General features: G+C 42.6%; 2 protein-coding genes across 3 annotated transcripts; one reads left to right on the top strand and one right to left on the bottom strand.

Moving 5' to 3' along the window:
• Positions 1-270: 270 nt before the first annotated feature.
• On the bottom strand, positions 271-12,755 carry LOC311142270 (lipase member H-like). 2 transcript variants are annotated; one of them, XM_084177891.1, is made up of 12 exons: positions 12,671-12,755; positions 11,951-11,972; positions 5,898-5,961; positions 5,209-5,579; positions 4,997-5,105; positions 4,765-4,866; positions 4,560-4,649; positions 4,213-4,380; positions 3,892-3,981; positions 3,596-3,704; positions 3,315-3,488; positions 271-925 (listed from the first exon to the last, which is right to left on the bottom strand). In XM_084177891.1, exons 3-12 carry the CDS (start codon positions 5,950-5,952, stop codon positions 841-843), a joined length of 1,353 nt encoding a protein of 450 aa, XP_084034017.1. In that variant the 5' UTR covers positions 5,953-5,961; positions 11,951-11,972; positions 12,671-12,755; the 3' UTR covers positions 271-840. The 2 variants fall into 2 exon arrangements, with proteins under 2 accessions (XP_084034017.1, XP_084034018.1); XM_084177892.1 differs by lacking the exon at positions 11,951-11,972.
• Positions 12,756-13,356: 601 nt separating this feature from the next.
• LOC311142176 (uncharacterized protein) lies at positions 13,357-15,275 on the top strand (the record flags this gene model as incomplete). The annotated part of the gene is made up of 5 exons (XM_084177769.1): positions 13,357-13,449; positions 14,079-14,241; positions 14,507-14,585; positions 14,686-14,782; positions 14,931-15,275. 5 exons carry the CDS (start codon positions 13,357-13,359, stop codon positions 15,273-15,275), a joined length of 777 nt encoding a protein of 258 aa, XP_084033895.1.
• Between the last annotated feature and the right edge of the window lie 530 nt (positions 15,276-15,805).

The following is a 15,805-nucleotide window of genomic DNA, read 5'->3' as shown; positions in this document are numbered from 1 at the left end:
TTACAGTCCAGATTGATGTAAATGGTTGTAATGATTTCTTATCATGGTGCAGTGCTTGCTTACTGTTGTGTCCACTTGATGTTACCTCTGGGTCTCATGTCTGTGTGTTGTCTTGTGTCTCAGATGGAGGTGGCACAGATGAAGAAGCACAAGTCTAAATGACCTGTCAGACTCAAACAGCATGACATCCCCAACAAAACCAGAAAAAACGGTCATCCGTCTCATAGAATCTTCAAAATGAAGTATCAAAGACTGAGGCGTTTGCTGTGTAGTATCACTCATTTATGAAACTCAACAGAAAAACTATAGTGAATGTTTTTAAAATATGAATAATAATGAACAATCTTAGTTGTTTAGTTGAGAAAAGTTTAACTCATGAGCATCTTGTACAGATACATTTTATATTAGTTTATTTTACTTTTTTAAATAAAAATAAATAAAAAAACAATCATGTTCTTTACGTCAACAGTGGTTTAAAGTACATTTTCATTTGTATTTACGTGGCTCTCATTCCCAATTTTTTTATTTTATTATTGACAGTCCTAAAATATTGCGTTTGTGGTATGGTTCCTCATCCCACACAATCAGTGACAGTGACATAGACACAATCGTAGTATTTTTCTAGATTCTCGTAATAAATACAATATATTTTTCTTTAAAATCATTGCACTTATTTACAATGCTCTGGACTCTTACTAGACTTAAGCCACTGAATACAAGGAGTTGACAGTGAGTAGCTAGCTGTATGTAGGCTACCTGGGTCAACCGCCTCACACTATTTACCCAGAGAGCCATCATATGGCCGCTGCTGATTCTGTACATCTTAGATCTGCTATTGTCTCAGAAGTTGGACTCCTCACAGGGGATGGGTCTGAAGGTCACCTCTCTGTTCTCCTCCAGGATGACATCATAGCGGCAGAGAGGCCTGTGTGTGTTAGAGGGTGACATTGATAATTTAGTAAAAGGGTAAGAGATGTTTGATAAGAGGTGAAACTTTCATGCAAAATTACACAAGGAAACAGTGACTTGACACACTAAAAGTCACATGAAAGGGCAAAGTACAAGTAAAGATGCCTTCAGAAAGTATATACCCCTTGACTTTTTCTACATTTTGTTGTGTTACAAACTGAATTAAATAGATTACATTGAGATTTTTTGTAACTAGCCTACACACAATACCCCATAATGTCAAAGCGGAATTATGTTTTTCGAACATTTTACAAATTAATAAAAAATTAAACGCTGAAATGTCTTGAGCCAATAAGTATTCAACCCCTTTGTTATGGCAAGCCTAAATAAGTTTAGGAATAATAGTTTGGACTCACTACGTGTGCAATAAGTGTTTAACATGATTTTTGAACAGCTAACTCATCTCTATACACCACACATCTGTAAGGTCCCTCAGTCGAGCAGTGAATTTCAAAACAGATTCAACCACAAACACTAGGGAGGTTTTCCAATGCCTCGCAAAGAATGGGAACCTATTGGTAGATGGGTAAAAATTAAATACAAATGCAGATATTGAATATCCCTTTGAGCATGGTGAAGTTATTAATTACATTTTGGATGGTGTATCAATAAACCCAGTCACTAAAAAGATACAGGTATCCTTCCTAACTCAGTTGCCGGAGAGGAAAGAAACCGCTCAGGGAATGGATGCTTCTACAAAGTATTGACTCAGAGGTGTTAATAGTTACAGTGAGGGAAACAAGTATTTGATCCCCTGCTGATTTTGTACGTTTGCCCACTGACAAAGACATGATCAGTCTATAATTTTAATGGTAGGTTTATTTGAACACAGAGACAGAATAACAACAACAAAAATCCAGAAAAACGCATGTCAAAAATGTTATAAATTGATTTGCATTTTAAATGAGGGAAATAAGTATTTGACCCCTCTGCAAAACATGACTTAGTACTTGGTGGCAAAACCCTTGTTGGCAATCACAGAGGTCAGACATTTCTTGTAGTTGGCCACCAGGTTTGCACACATCTCAGGAGGGATTTTGTCCCACTCCTCTTTGCAGATCTTCTCCAAGTCATTAAGGTTTCAAGGCTGACGTTTGGCAACTCGAAACTTCAGCTCCCTCCACAGATTTTCTATGGGGTTAAGGTCTGGAGACTGGCTAGCCCACTCCAGGACCTTAATGTGCCTCTTCTTGAGACACTACTTTGTTGCCTTGGCTGTGTGTTTTGGGTCATTGTCATGCTGGAATACCCATCCACGACCAATTTTCAATGCCCTGGCTGAGGGAAGGAGGTTCTCACCCAAGATTTGATGGTACAAGGTCCTGTCCATCGTCCCTTTGATGCTGTGAAGTTGTCCTGTCCCCTTAGTAGAAAAACACCCCCAAAGCATAATGTTTCCACCTCCATGTTTGACGGTGGGGATGGTGTTCTTGGGGTCATAGGCAGCATTCCTCCTCCTCCAAACACAGCGAGTTGAGTTGATGCCAAAGAGCTCGATTTGGGTCTCATCTGACCACAACACCCAGTTCTCCTCTGAATCATTCAGATGTTCATTGGCAACCTTCAGAAGGGCCTGTATATGTGCTTTCTTGAGCAGGGGGACATTGCGGGCGCTGCAGGATTTCAGTCCTTCACGGCGTAGTGTGTTACCAATTGTTTTCTTGGTGACTATGGTCCCAGCTGCCTTGAGATCATTGACAAGATCCTCCCGTGTAGTTCTGGGCTGATTCCTCACCATTCTCATGATCATTGCAACTCCACCAGGTGAGGTCTTTTGTGTTTCTTCCATTTGCGAATAATCGCACCAACTGTTGTCGCCTTCTCACCAAGCTGCTTGGCGATGGTCTTGTAGCCCATTCCAGCCTTGTGTAGGTCTATAATCTTGTCCCTGACATCCTTGGAGAGCTCTTTGGTCTTGGCCATGGTGGAGAGTTTGGAATCTGATTGATTGATTGCTTCTGTGGACAGGTGTCTTTTATACAGGTAACAAACAGATTAGGAGCACTCCCTTTAAGAGTGTGCTCCTAATCTCAGCTCGTTACCTGTATAAAAGACACCTGGGAGCCAGAAATCTTTCTGATTGAGAGGGGATCAAATACTTTTTTCCCTCACTATATGTACATAAATGAGATTACTTTATTTTCAATAAATTTGCAAACATTTCTAAAAACATGTTTTCACTGAGAGAAAAAAAACCAATTTCATTCATTTTGAATTCAGGCTGTAACACAACAAAATGTGGAATAAGTCAAGGGGTATAAATACTTTCTGAAGGCATAGTACTTACAGTAAATGGGTGACATGTGAGAGAAGCCCTAGATAAGAGGGTGCAAATGAACACTGACCTGTCTTTACGCTCCAGGTGTATGAGACGGATGCGGAGCACTCGTAGTTTGTGCTTAAATTGTAATGCATTCCCTGTAGAGAATTTTATTGAGATCTTGTGGACTTTCTGTATGTCTTTATCAAACTGGGCCAATAATCTGGTCTCTGAGTACTTCTCAAACTTGGATGCTTTACTGAAGAAGGAGAGAGAATGAGATGTTAATTACTTCCCCCAGAGTGTGTAAACATTCACAAGTATGTGTCGTTTTGAGAATGATACGGTGAGAAAATAGTAACTTACTGGTTTATTGTTGCCTCTGCCACCTCACTACCATTGTGTAGTTTGATGGAGATGTAGCCCCAGCGAGTATCATGGTTCCATGTTACAATGTCCACCCTATAGTTTGTCCCTTAGAGAGAGAAAAGAGAGAGAGAGAGAGAGAGAGAAAAATGTGATTTCTAGTTAGTCCTGTACATTTTGCCTGATCATCGAAAATAAGTGGTTAGAAGAAGAAAGCAGACTGGGCAAAGCAGTATTCCCAGAAAGTCTCTTTATAGAAGTCAAATGTGTATGTAAGCCGATGATTATCCACTTACTGCAGAATGGAGTCTGTTTATTGGTGGTGAAGAAAGCCTTGGTTTGCTTCAAAGGCACCAGAGTGTCCTTCCACTCAATGCTATCATATCCTGGAACAACAGATAAAACAGCCATGTTATGTCTGTGTAAAGGGACACTGCCTTCCAAAGATGGATTGGCCATCACGTGAAAGAACTATGTGTGATTCATGAATGTACATTAGCTTAATCAAGGCACTGATTTTAGCGAGTCTGGAAACTTTTTGTGATTACATATGTGATTAAAAAAGCTTGCATCTAATGGAGAACTCATTAATCTAATGGGAGTTAGAGAGTACCAACCAAAGACTGGGCATCCGGCAGGTTTGAATTGATCACAGTCCATGCAGTGTCCATCCAGGAATTCGGTGTAGGAAGAGCATGGGAAGGCACTGATGTTACAGGTCTGGGTGATGGAGCCCAGATAGAGGAACACTGATCTCTGGTGGTCACACTTAAAATAGCCGGACCCTGGTAGAGTAGGAAGGGGAGAGGACATAATTAATATGTTTACCATCACAGGAATGAACTATGTGATACACATGTCCTATGTCTCATTTGAAGGACGGCATCTTGTGCAAATGGAATTGTTGAATGATCTCTCTGGCTAACCAGTTTGATTGTTATGTCTGTCTTATCAAGAGACTTACCTGAGAAGATGGTCTTTGGACAGCCAGGCTGGTCGGCTCCACCATTAGGATAGAAATCAATGTGGCCCAATGGCTTCCTGAACCCCAATGCTGGTAATACAAAATGAACACATTAAGATACACATACACAACAGGAAACACAATAATACATGATTCCCTTGGTATTCAGTGAAAGCCAAACATGCAAGCAGGGACGCATACATACCGTCCATGTCTGTGTGCACAACGTCCACAAACTGTGCATCTGTGGGGTCCAGACGGTCCTCTGGGGGTTTCCCAGTGAACAGAGGCCCCGCTGGATCTAGAGCTGATCAGGTCAACATCAGATCAGTACATTTGTAGGATAAATGTGTTTTGTAGGATAAATGTGTTAGCTTGCAGTATCTAAAATAAAAGCGGGGAGGAACAAACAGAAAATCTATTCCATTGATTCTAACCTGTGATCCTCCCAATTTTGCCTTTGAATTTGGCTCCAACAAAGCCTGAGATGTGAGCTCCAAGACTGATTCCAATCATATGGATGGAACTAAGAAAGGCACCATTCTCCTAAAATAGGCAAAAGAGATATTACACTGTTATTACATATTTATACATTTGGCCCTAAATAAGTATGTGAGATACAGTATTCAGACTAAGCACCCACTCTTACCTGCATATTTGTGATGAAGGCAGTGAGGTTGTCTGCTGTATCGCGTGTGTAGGCCACAACTTTCAGGTAGTTGACATTGGCAGCTCCACGGTTCCAGTCCACCAACAGGACGTTCATGTCTCCGCGGGCCAGCAGCTTCTGTGTGATGTCATGGAGCCAGTTGGGCGGAGAGCCCGAAGGACGGTAGCCATGAATGACAAAGGTGGTGGGTTTGGTGACGTTGAACAGGGGCTGGGCTGACAGGTTGTGGTGGGACAGCTCCTGACCACAGATCAGATTAGCTCTGGTGTACAGCAACAGCTTCACATACAGGCTGGTACCGATGATAGCGTGATGGAGGTCCAGATCAGTGAACACATCACATTCATGGGCTGGAGACGGAGTAAGTCAAAGGGAAAGAAAGAAAGAAAAATAGTCAAAGGAAAAATCACTGTCATTGTTGAGTGGAAAGTTCCAGAAGCAGTCTTTCCTGTCAGTGACTGCTTATACTATGTGTCTGACCACCACATAAACCACTCTGGCTAAACAACCTATTTTTGTGATGTCTTAAAGTTTCCCGAAGGATCTGCCAATAGCTGGGGGAGTATTATTTGATGTCCCCACCCTATGTTTGACGCAGTTAAAGTGTGTGTGTATGTTTGTGTGTGAGTGCGTGCGTGTGTGCGTGCACGTGTGTAAGGTCACCATACCCCTGTATATCGCAACAGATCCCAGCAGCAGTGCCAGGAACCACCAAAAGGACATCCTTCAGACCTGCAACGAGCCAGTTATAAGACTATTGTTACAATGGTTAGTGGTTACAAAATGTTACATAAACAGGGTAAATCTCTTTCTCCAACTATTTTAAAGCAACACTATTTGATTGTACAGTGACAGTCCCGTGTGGCTCAATTGGTAGAGCATGGCACTTGCAACGCCAGGGTTGTGGGTTCGATTCCCACGGGGGACCAGTACGAACAAATATGAAAATGTATGCACTCACTACTGTAAGTCGCTCTGGATAAGAGCATCTGCTAAATAACTAAACTGTAAACTGATGAGGGTTATGCTCTGAGACCAGTTGACTGAGCTGAATATCTCTGTCCCTCTCTCTGTCCCCATTGGGTGACTATGGTGTGTTTGTGTACTACTGGACACCATATGGTGCATTTCTTTCACTGCATCAATGCAGTACTAGGTGCACAAGGGAAGGTCTGAACTCGTAGAGTACACTCTTAGAAAATAGCTGTCCCCATAGGAGAATCCCTTTTGGTTCCAGGGAGAACCCTTTTTGGTTCTAGATAGCACTGTTTTCTAAGAGTGTATACAATGGAGGTCAGATTTCGAGATGGGGAAGTACTCTAAAGCAAGTGAGCTGTTTTTCATTGGAAGTATCCTCTAGTTGTCACTGGAATGTCACCTTGTCATCAGAACAGCTCAGTACTAGGTGCATAAGGGCATGTCTGAACTCGTAGAGTACACTCTTAGAAAATAGCTGTCCCCATAGGAGAACCCTTTTTGGTTCCACGTAGAACCCTCTGTGGAAAGGGGCCTACATGGAACCCAAAAGGGTTCTACCTGAACCAAAAAGGGTTATTCAAAGGGTTCTCCTGTGGGGAAAGCTGAATAACCTGTTTAGGTTCTAGATAGCACTTTTTTTTCTAAGTGTGTATGCAAAGGAGGTCAGATTTCGAGATGGGGTAGTTCTCTAAAGCAAGTGAGCTGTTTTTCATTGGAAGTATCCTCTAGTTGTCACTGGAAAGTCACCCTGTCATCAGAACAGCTCATGGATATTAGCATGTAAATTGACTACAGATTAGCACTAGGTCATTTACTAGGTAGTCTTCTGTAGTGTGTGATCCTCCATCAGTGTGTGGCTTTCCTCGCTGTTACAATACAATTACTGAAGAGAAGGAAGGCATTCTTTCAGACTCATCCTGCATTTAACCCTTTTTATAAATAGTGATAGGCATTAGTGATGGGCAATGATATGGAAAATCTATATATCAGTTGAATTTTTGAATCATATTGGTTTACATACATACATACATTGGTCATTTAGCAGACGCTCTTATCCAGAGCGACTTACAGGAGCAATTAGGGTTAAGTGCCTTGCTCAAGGGCACATCGACAGACTTTTCACCTAGTCGGCTCGGGGATTAGAACCAGCGACCTTTCGGTTACTGGCACAACGCTCTTAACCACTAAGCTACCTGCCACCCATTGAATGAATAACATTGCAACTGTATGGACTTCCACGGCTTGTGAAATTCAGACAACTGCTTTTCTAATTGCCCATTGGGCCAGATGTCAAATATTCTGGCGGCCTAACCTTCCTAATCAGTTTGAATACAATGGGAAGCTAAGTATACTAAATGAGAGAGCCTATGAGAGGATTTGTGCCTGCAGGAACAGTCATGTATTGTCTTTTACATTAAAGTGTAGGTTAACTGTAATAGAGGACTGAAAAATGTACTTACTATGACTGAGATATGTGGTTGTTATGACCTAGCTATCTTAAGATTAATGCACCAACTGTAAGTTGCTCTGGAGAAGAGTTTCTGCTAAATGACTGAAATGTAAATGTAAAATGACTTGGTGGACTGTATATTCATAGGTTTGGTATTGCTTAATGTGTTCGCTCCCAGGTGCTGATCAGGGCACATATGACAGACAGGTGGATTACAGTTGAGTTGGGTTTAATTAAGACGAGGATTCACACAGCATAGCATAGCATAGCACAGCATAGCACACACACACACACACACAACACAGCATAGCATAGCATAGCAAAGCATAGCACACACACAGCACAGCACAGCACAGCACAGCACACACACAGCATAGCACAGCATAGGGTACAGCATAGCATAGCACAGCACAGCATAGCATAGCACAGCATAGCATAGCACAGCATAGGGCACAGCACAGCATAGCACAGCATAGCACAGCATAGGGTACAGCATAGCATAGCACAGCATAGCACAGCATAGGGCACAGCACAGCACAGCATAGCATAGCATAGCACAGCATAGGGCACAGCACATCACAGAATAGCACAGCACAGCATAGCACAGCATAGCACAGCATAGGGCACAGCACAGCACAGCATAGTGTAGGATGTAACATGGGGCTAGTAGGCACTTCAGGGTTAATGGCTTGATTGACAGCTTTGAGTGTCAACCAACTTCTATGTGGGTGTGGTTTGGGTGTGTTTGCCTCCGGAGTTGGTCAGAACGCAATGATGGCAAGACACGGTGAACGGTTGATTTGTAGTTTACTTGAAGGATAACAGTAGCCTATCATGGGGTGGGGGGCTAAGCTGAAAAATCTTAAACAATTGTGCATGTTGTGATAAAAGCACCACATTTGGCACAGAGGTAGATGTATGCACCCTGAAAAGATTTAGATATGGAGCCACCCCAGATTTGGCCCCTGGGGGCGTGGCAGCCATTTTTCAAAATGGCCGCAGGCAATAACATTATTTTACAGTTCAGAAGTACTGTTTTGAGAAGAAGGTACCAAATCAGAGTTAGATCTCTCTTAATTCCCGTAGAGCACTTAATTTTGCACAGAGGTAGATGTATGTACCCTGAAAATATTTAGATATGGAGCTACCACAGATATGGCCCCAGGGGGCCCTGGCAGCTATCTATGAAAATGGCTGCCAGCAGTACCATTATTTTATAATTCAGAAGGATTATTTTAAGACAAAGGCTCGGAATTTGGCTCCACTACAGATTTGGCCCCTAGGGGCTGTGGCAACTTACACAATGGCCACTGTTGGTAATACAATGTTACAGTTCTGAAGGCCTTGTTTGAGATAAACACACCTAATGTGGCACAGAGGTAGATTAATGTACCGTGAAAAAATGTAGATATAGACCAACCACAGATTTGGCCCAGGGGGCCGTGGCAGCCATCTTACAAAATGGCCATTGAGGGTATGAACATTTTACAGTTCAGAAGGCTTATTTTCAGATAAACAAACCAAATTTTGCACAGAACTATACACTGAGTGTACAAAACACTAAGAACACCTTCCTAATATTGAGTTGCACTCCCCCTTTTGCCCTCAGAACAACCTCAATTCGTCGGGGCATGGACTCCACAAGGTATCGAAAGCATTCCACAGGGATGCTGGCCGATGTTGACTCCAATGCTTCCCACAGTTGTGTCAAGTTGGCTGGATGTCCTTTGGGTGGTGGACCATTCTTGATACACATGGGAAACTGTTGAGAGTGAAAAACCCAGCAATGTTGCAGTTCTTGACACAAACCGGTGTGCCTGGCACCTCCTACCATACCCCAATCAAAGGCAATTAAATATTTTGTCTTACCCATTCACCCTCTGTTATGGCACACATACACAATCTCAGTTGTCTCAAGGCATAAAAATCCTTCTTTAACCTGTTTCCTCCCTTTCATCTACACTGATTGAAGTGGATTTAACAAGTGACATCAATAAGGGATCATAGCTTACACCTGGATTCACCTGGTCAGTCTATGTCATGGAAAGAGCAGAGCAGGTGTCCTTAATGTTTTTTACACTAAGTGTATGCATGTACCCTGACATTTTTTAGAAATGGTGCCACCACAGCTTTGGCCCCTGGGGGCCATGGCAGCCTTCTTACAAAATGCCTTTGACCCCAATTAGGCTAGATGTTATAATGTATATTATAGTTTAGAGACCCTTGTGTACATCTCCTAATGTTTTTATAACATGACTGCCATTGGTTGATGTACAGCATTGGTTGATGTAGAGCATACACTTGAATACAGGATGTCAGATCCGGTCCAAGGCCATGAGTTACCTTTGCTTAGTAGCCACTAGTAAATTAGCTGGTTAGTTCCAGGGCTTTTGATGCTGTACTCATCTCTTTTGAAAGGGTGTATATTCTGTTTGTTGCTGTATTTAGAATGATGTTTTTCGGGGGTCCCATAGGGTGCAGGATGTACACCTTTACCTGATGCTGCCTCAGATCAACAGTCACCACCAAAAGTCCATGACATACTAAACTGTGCCTTTAATTTGTTCCAATTGCAGAACATTATATTCAGCTGGAAATAGAAAAGCTAGTGTGTCACCCTACTTTTATTTATGAAACGGGTTGAAAGTAAAATATTCCTTGTGCCAGGGACAGTTCTTTTTTTCAATTTTTTTTGTAGTTTACCCCCTTTTTTCAATCTTGTCTCATCGCTGCAACTCCCCAACCGGCTCGGGAGACAGTGCCTTAGACCGCTACACCACTCGGGAGGCCCCCCAGGCACAGCTCTTATCTGACAGAAGCACAGCTTGAGAGTATTGTCCCACAGCAATTGTGAACTATTCAATGGCTATGATATATTCCCAGGTACAGCTGTAGTTAGTCTGAATTTGCTCCTGATATGGGCATTGCAAAGTAGCTTTAGTAGCCATTTGTTAACATGCTCAGGTATCTGGTACGATGTGAATCCCGGTCTCCCACTCGGGAACCGATCGTCTTATCCATTTGGCCAAAACAATCTTCTATCTTGCGCCGAAGATAGTTTTAAGTCTCAGGCAGGGCTACCTCATCACTGGAGTGTTCTAACTCACCTCTGCTACACTCAGTCCCAGAAATGTTCACTTTTTTGGCCTACATGACTGCTGTGTTTCTCTCTGTACTCATTGTATTATACTGTGTGTTACTGGTAAACATTTGGTTTTCAGGAGATTCAGGGCAAGAAGTATAGTACATGACTTTTAAAAGTACAGTAGGCCATGACTTTCTGTAGATTAAAGGTTTGTAAATACTGGTACAGCCTGCAGCCATTTAGTAAGATGGCTGCCACGGCCCCAGGGGCCAAATCTGTGGTGGCTCCATATCTAACTCTTTTGAGGTTACCTAAATCTACCACTGTGCACAATTTGCTGTGTTTATCTAAAATAAAAGCCTTAAGAAATTTAAAATTGCATTACTGACAGTAGTAATTTTGTAAGATGGCTGCTATGGCCCCCAGGAGGCAAATCTGGGGTAGCGCCATATCTAAATATTTTCAGGCTACATACATCTACCTCTGTGGCAACTTAGGTTTGTTTATCTCAAAATAGTCCTTCTGAACTGCAAAATAGTGTTACCATCAGCAGCCATTTTTTTTAAATTGCCATCACTGGCCCCCAGGGGCCAAATCCGGGGTTGCTCGAAATCTACATCTTCTAAGTTTCCATAAATCTACCTCTGTTCCAAATTTGGTGCCTTCATCTCAAAACAGTCCTTCTGAATTGTAAAATAATGGTACTGCGGATGGTAAAATGGATGCCACATCCCCCAGGGGCCAAATCTGGGGTGGCTCCATATCTAAATCTTTTCAGGGTATATAAATCTACATCTGTGCCAAATTTGGTGCTTTTTTCACAAAGTGCATGATTGATTTGCTAAGCTGCCCCACTGATAAAGGCACAGTATGTACAGGGATATGGCTTGATCGCTAGGAAGGCTACAAATTGTACCACTGATCTATAACTATGGATGTCGGAAGGTGCTTGCGTGTGTGCTGTGCATGAAGTGACGTCACATCTAGAGTGAGAACAGCTTGAGAGAGGCAGTCTTGCACAGCAAGGATAAACCAATATCAATATATGCCATGCTCAAACGATATTGATATTATATCCAATTATTGATATTGGTGCCCACCACTAATTAGCATACACATCAGTACAGACACCTTCCCAATTAGCAGCATGGATGCATGCACATTATCATTGCATTGTTTGGAACTCAGTTTCTTCCAAGTTGACTCACCCTCCCTATACAGTTTCACTTTCTGTGTGCATGAGAACGTCATCCAATTTTTGTTTTTGTGTGTGAGATAGAGAGAGAGAGCGAGAGAGAGAGAGGAAAAACAGGTTTCAGACAATTACCTACTACAGTAAAGACACCGTTGACCCTGTGACAATGACACTGCTTGGCTATCAGTGTGAATCCTTTTGGGTGTGTTCAAAACTCTGGAAATGCGCATGGTACTGAGCACTGGAGGCTGCTGAGGGGAGGACGGCTTATAGTAATGGCTGGAATGGAGTCAATGGAATGGTATCAACCACATGGAAACCACGTTTGATACCACTCCATTGACTCCATTTCAGCCATTATTATGAGCCATCCTCCCCTCAGCAGCCTCCACTGGCACTGTGCTATATTATCATCAAACAAAAAAGTAATAATTCACACAATCAGAAGACGAATCCCTGTCACATGTTGCTCACAGACACATATTTATATTATTAGACTGCAAGTGTTTACACAGTAATACAAAACACTGAGAAAATGCCATTGTCCATACTGTGTAAGTCGCTCTGGATGAGAGCGTCTGCTAAATGACTTACATGTAAATGTACAGCCTGCCAACAATCTTCTCTATTACACAAGAATACTTCAGAAGAAGCTATAAAGCCTTATTCAGGGAGAAATGTAGAGAGTGGGTGAGAGATAAGCAGAGAGGAACAGACATTTTGAAAGTCTTACCTTGTTGTTACCTTGAGAGCACTAGTTCCCTGGACTCAGTGTGTCGAGGTTCAAACTCTTTTTGGTTGCATAGCTGTGTGCCTGTGTTCATTCCAGGAAGTGGAAAAGGTAAGACAGCAGAGCAAACTCCCACTGTTCCCTGCCTCTCTCTACTCTCACAGGCCTGACCACACCCCCCTGCCCCCAAGAAATTACTACTCTGGCTGGGCTAATAGCCAGTTATAAACTCTCCAAGCAGGTAGTACAACAATCAGAAGTGTTATTGACATTTCTACTTACCTTTCTACTGCTGTTGTTCAGTTCTATTTTCAACATCATAAAACTCTTGTCAAAAGTTTAACATTGCGCATAACGAACACATAGAGTAATTCTGTGGTTTTCTGTTATAATTTTTGTTTGCAATCAACTTTCACTTTTGATCAATAAAGTATAATGTAATGTTTATCTTAGGACAAACCTTTTTGGCTCTGAAGACTTTCGCTACTAAAATGGGCAGCATGTCACCTGGACCTTCGGATAAGCAACAGCGCCCCCTAGTGTTACAAATTATGTACCTCAGATGTCGCAATGTACTGTTATTGGCATCCTTTTTACGGCAAACGCAGATCAATGTAATTTTGATCTAGCAGCAGGTTAGGGGTCTTCAGAGCTGGTGAAATATAACTCAACAGGTTCCGAGTACCATTATGCAGAACCAGAAAGAGGCAGACAAAACTGTCTTTGTGGCTAATTTAGGCAGTTCAGCTAATGAGGAAATTATTTTCGAGCTATTTTTGCAGGTAGGCTCCCATTGTCCACAGGCTCTACCATTTGACGAAATGAATGGCAATGAATGTGTGGGTGAAATGAAACCACTGGTGTTTACTCCAGCTGAACTGTCTGCCTGTCTGGGTGTAATCATTAGTCCTAACAGTTGCAACTAAAACGAGAGTTTCTATTCGACAAATTCAGGTAGGTCCTTCCCCGTTTCGTTCTGTTTGCTTCTGTTTAAGAAACGATTGCAACAGAATTGGCATAATGAAAACACCCCTGGTGACAGTGGCTGCAGCTCAATTTAGCAGGTCTTACAGTTTGCTCTCGCTGTGGGTGGAAATTAATTTGTGTTTTAAGTCAATTTAAAATACATGTTGGCCTAATTTGTTTGTCTTATTTTTCATGAGGTAGTGTCATTGGTTTGAATTCTAGCAAGCCAAATCACATTTTACACTAAATGTGAAGGACATGCAGAGATAATAAGATGGAAGAGAGTCATGATAAGGCGACATCCAGTGATGTTGGTGGCCACAGGTGAAATGCAACAAAAAGGAAGTTGCACAGAGATATTATTCCTTAAATGTAAAAAGAATTCATCATCTGCATCTGGTGTTTCTAGTTTACATCCTGTCTGTGCCTTGTTACATACCACCAGGCTGGGCCACTGAAGAAGGTCACCATCGCCCGAGACCGTGAGGGTCGCCAAAGGTCATATGGGTTTGTGTATTACAAGCATGCTGAAGCTGTACCCTATGCCATTGCCTTGCTGAATGGCACTTGGCTCTTTGGCCGTCAAATCAGGCTGCAGTATGGCACCGGTAGGTCAGTGTTTTTTGTCATCATTAAGAATCCATTCACAGACCGTTTTGATCAGCTTTCAACTCACCCATTTGGACTGATGAAGTTTGCAGAGCAGCAATTTAGCATCAGGACATTTCCAAAACCTTTTAATTTACAATTTGCTCTCTACATGAAGCAGGATGTGTTCTTAAAGTAACTGTTGTTTCAGCTGCTTAGGGATATCAGTGCATTGTAGATAGGTAGGGTGAAGGTTTTTAGGCCCTCCCCCTTTCCCCCTTGTAGGTAGCTCCCACCAGGATGGGGGATCTGGACCTCAAGGCACAGAGGATGACCGTGATGACCCTTCACATGACACACCCAGGTGAATCAGGCCAGACCATGTCATTTCAGAGCATCTTATTTTTGGCTAATGTTATGAACAGATTTAATCTAATCCTTGACCATCTGTTTATTCTTCTTAGTGTGAACGTAGGTCTCCCAGAGTCATCTGTGTTCCACTTCACAGGGCGTGCTGATGTCAGCCTCTCCTGCCAGGACCAGTTCCACTGGAACAACATGGTGAGGACTCACTGGGAATTAGAGGGAGATATTTTCAACATTCAGTACTTTGAATGCATTCAGTTGTGCAACTGACTAGGTATCCCCCTTTCCTTTCCTTGTAAAACTAATTAAGTGCTTGACTAACAGTTTTTTTTGTGTGTTGTAGGTGCATGGCTACCCTTGTGAGCAGTACCCTCTGAGTATCACCCCTCCCCAGCCCCACTACTATGTCCCCCCCTCATCCTTGTGTCCCCCTATTGCCCCCCTGCTGCCCTGGCCAGGATACCCCCAATGGGCCCCTACACGACCCCCCTGTCCCAGCCAGGGTCAGGCCCCCCTGCTCCCCCTGCCTCCCAGCTCTACCCAGCCCAACAAGCAGACAGCTCACCAAAGAGAAGGGCCTAAGAGGCAGACAGCTCAGCAAGGAGAAGTGGAGCCTGCAAAGCCGCACAAACACAGAAGAAGCAGGGAGAGCAGACTGCAGAGGCGCAGGAACAGATGCAAAAAGTGAGCACATACACTCAAATAAACAATTAGCATTGATCATCCACATACAAGCTGAAACGTGTAGCATATGCTCAATACCCTAATATACTAAGATGCCCACAAGCTGTGAGGATGGTCCTTTTCTCAGCTTTACAAATGCACAGACACTGTACAACCATGAAAGACCATCTGCTCTTGAATATAGCCCACAGTATGCCTTTGAGTATTCCTGTACAAATATATGTATATATCTGTTTACGCAGTTTTGTTTCATATGCGCTGACTGTTTTTCTGTTTGATCGTCCGGTGTGTTTACACCAAATAAATTGCACATTTCCTAAAGGAACTTAAATGTGTGGCTGTTTGATTTATGAGTTCCAAGTGATTTGAACCACATAATATTGGAATGTGAGCAGCACTTCTAGCTGTGTGACAGAATTAGGCATAACATTTGACATCATTCTCATTGTCCCCACCATGAAATCGGGGAGTGGACTGTGGATCTGTCTTTGTCCGTTAGTACGTTAGTCATACGCGATATCTCAGACAGCACTT

Source organism: Coregonus lavaretus (assembly GCF_964263955.1).
Source record: "Coregonus lavaretus genome assembly, chromosome: 15".
Taxonomy (NCBI): Eukaryota; Metazoa; Chordata; class Actinopteri; order Salmoniformes; family Salmonidae; genus Coregonus; species Coregonus lavaretus.
The sequence above is the reverse complement of the archived record's forward strand: the minus strand, read 5'-3'. Positions and strand labels throughout refer to the sequence as shown.

Coding starts and splice junctions, on each gene's coding strand:
- LOC311142270 (XM_084177891.1), bottom strand. CDS start 5,952: ATGTCCTTTTGGTGGTTCCTGGCACTGCTGCTGGGATCTGTTGCGATA. Junction 3,982..4,212: donor TGCCGGATGCCCAGTCTTTG/GTTGGTACTCTC, acceptor CTGTTGTTCCAG/GATATGATAGCATTGAGTGG. Junction 3,489..3,595: donor GCAGAGGCAACAATAAACCA/GTAAGTTACTAT, acceptor CTCCTTCTTCAG/TAAAGCATCCAAGTTTGAGA.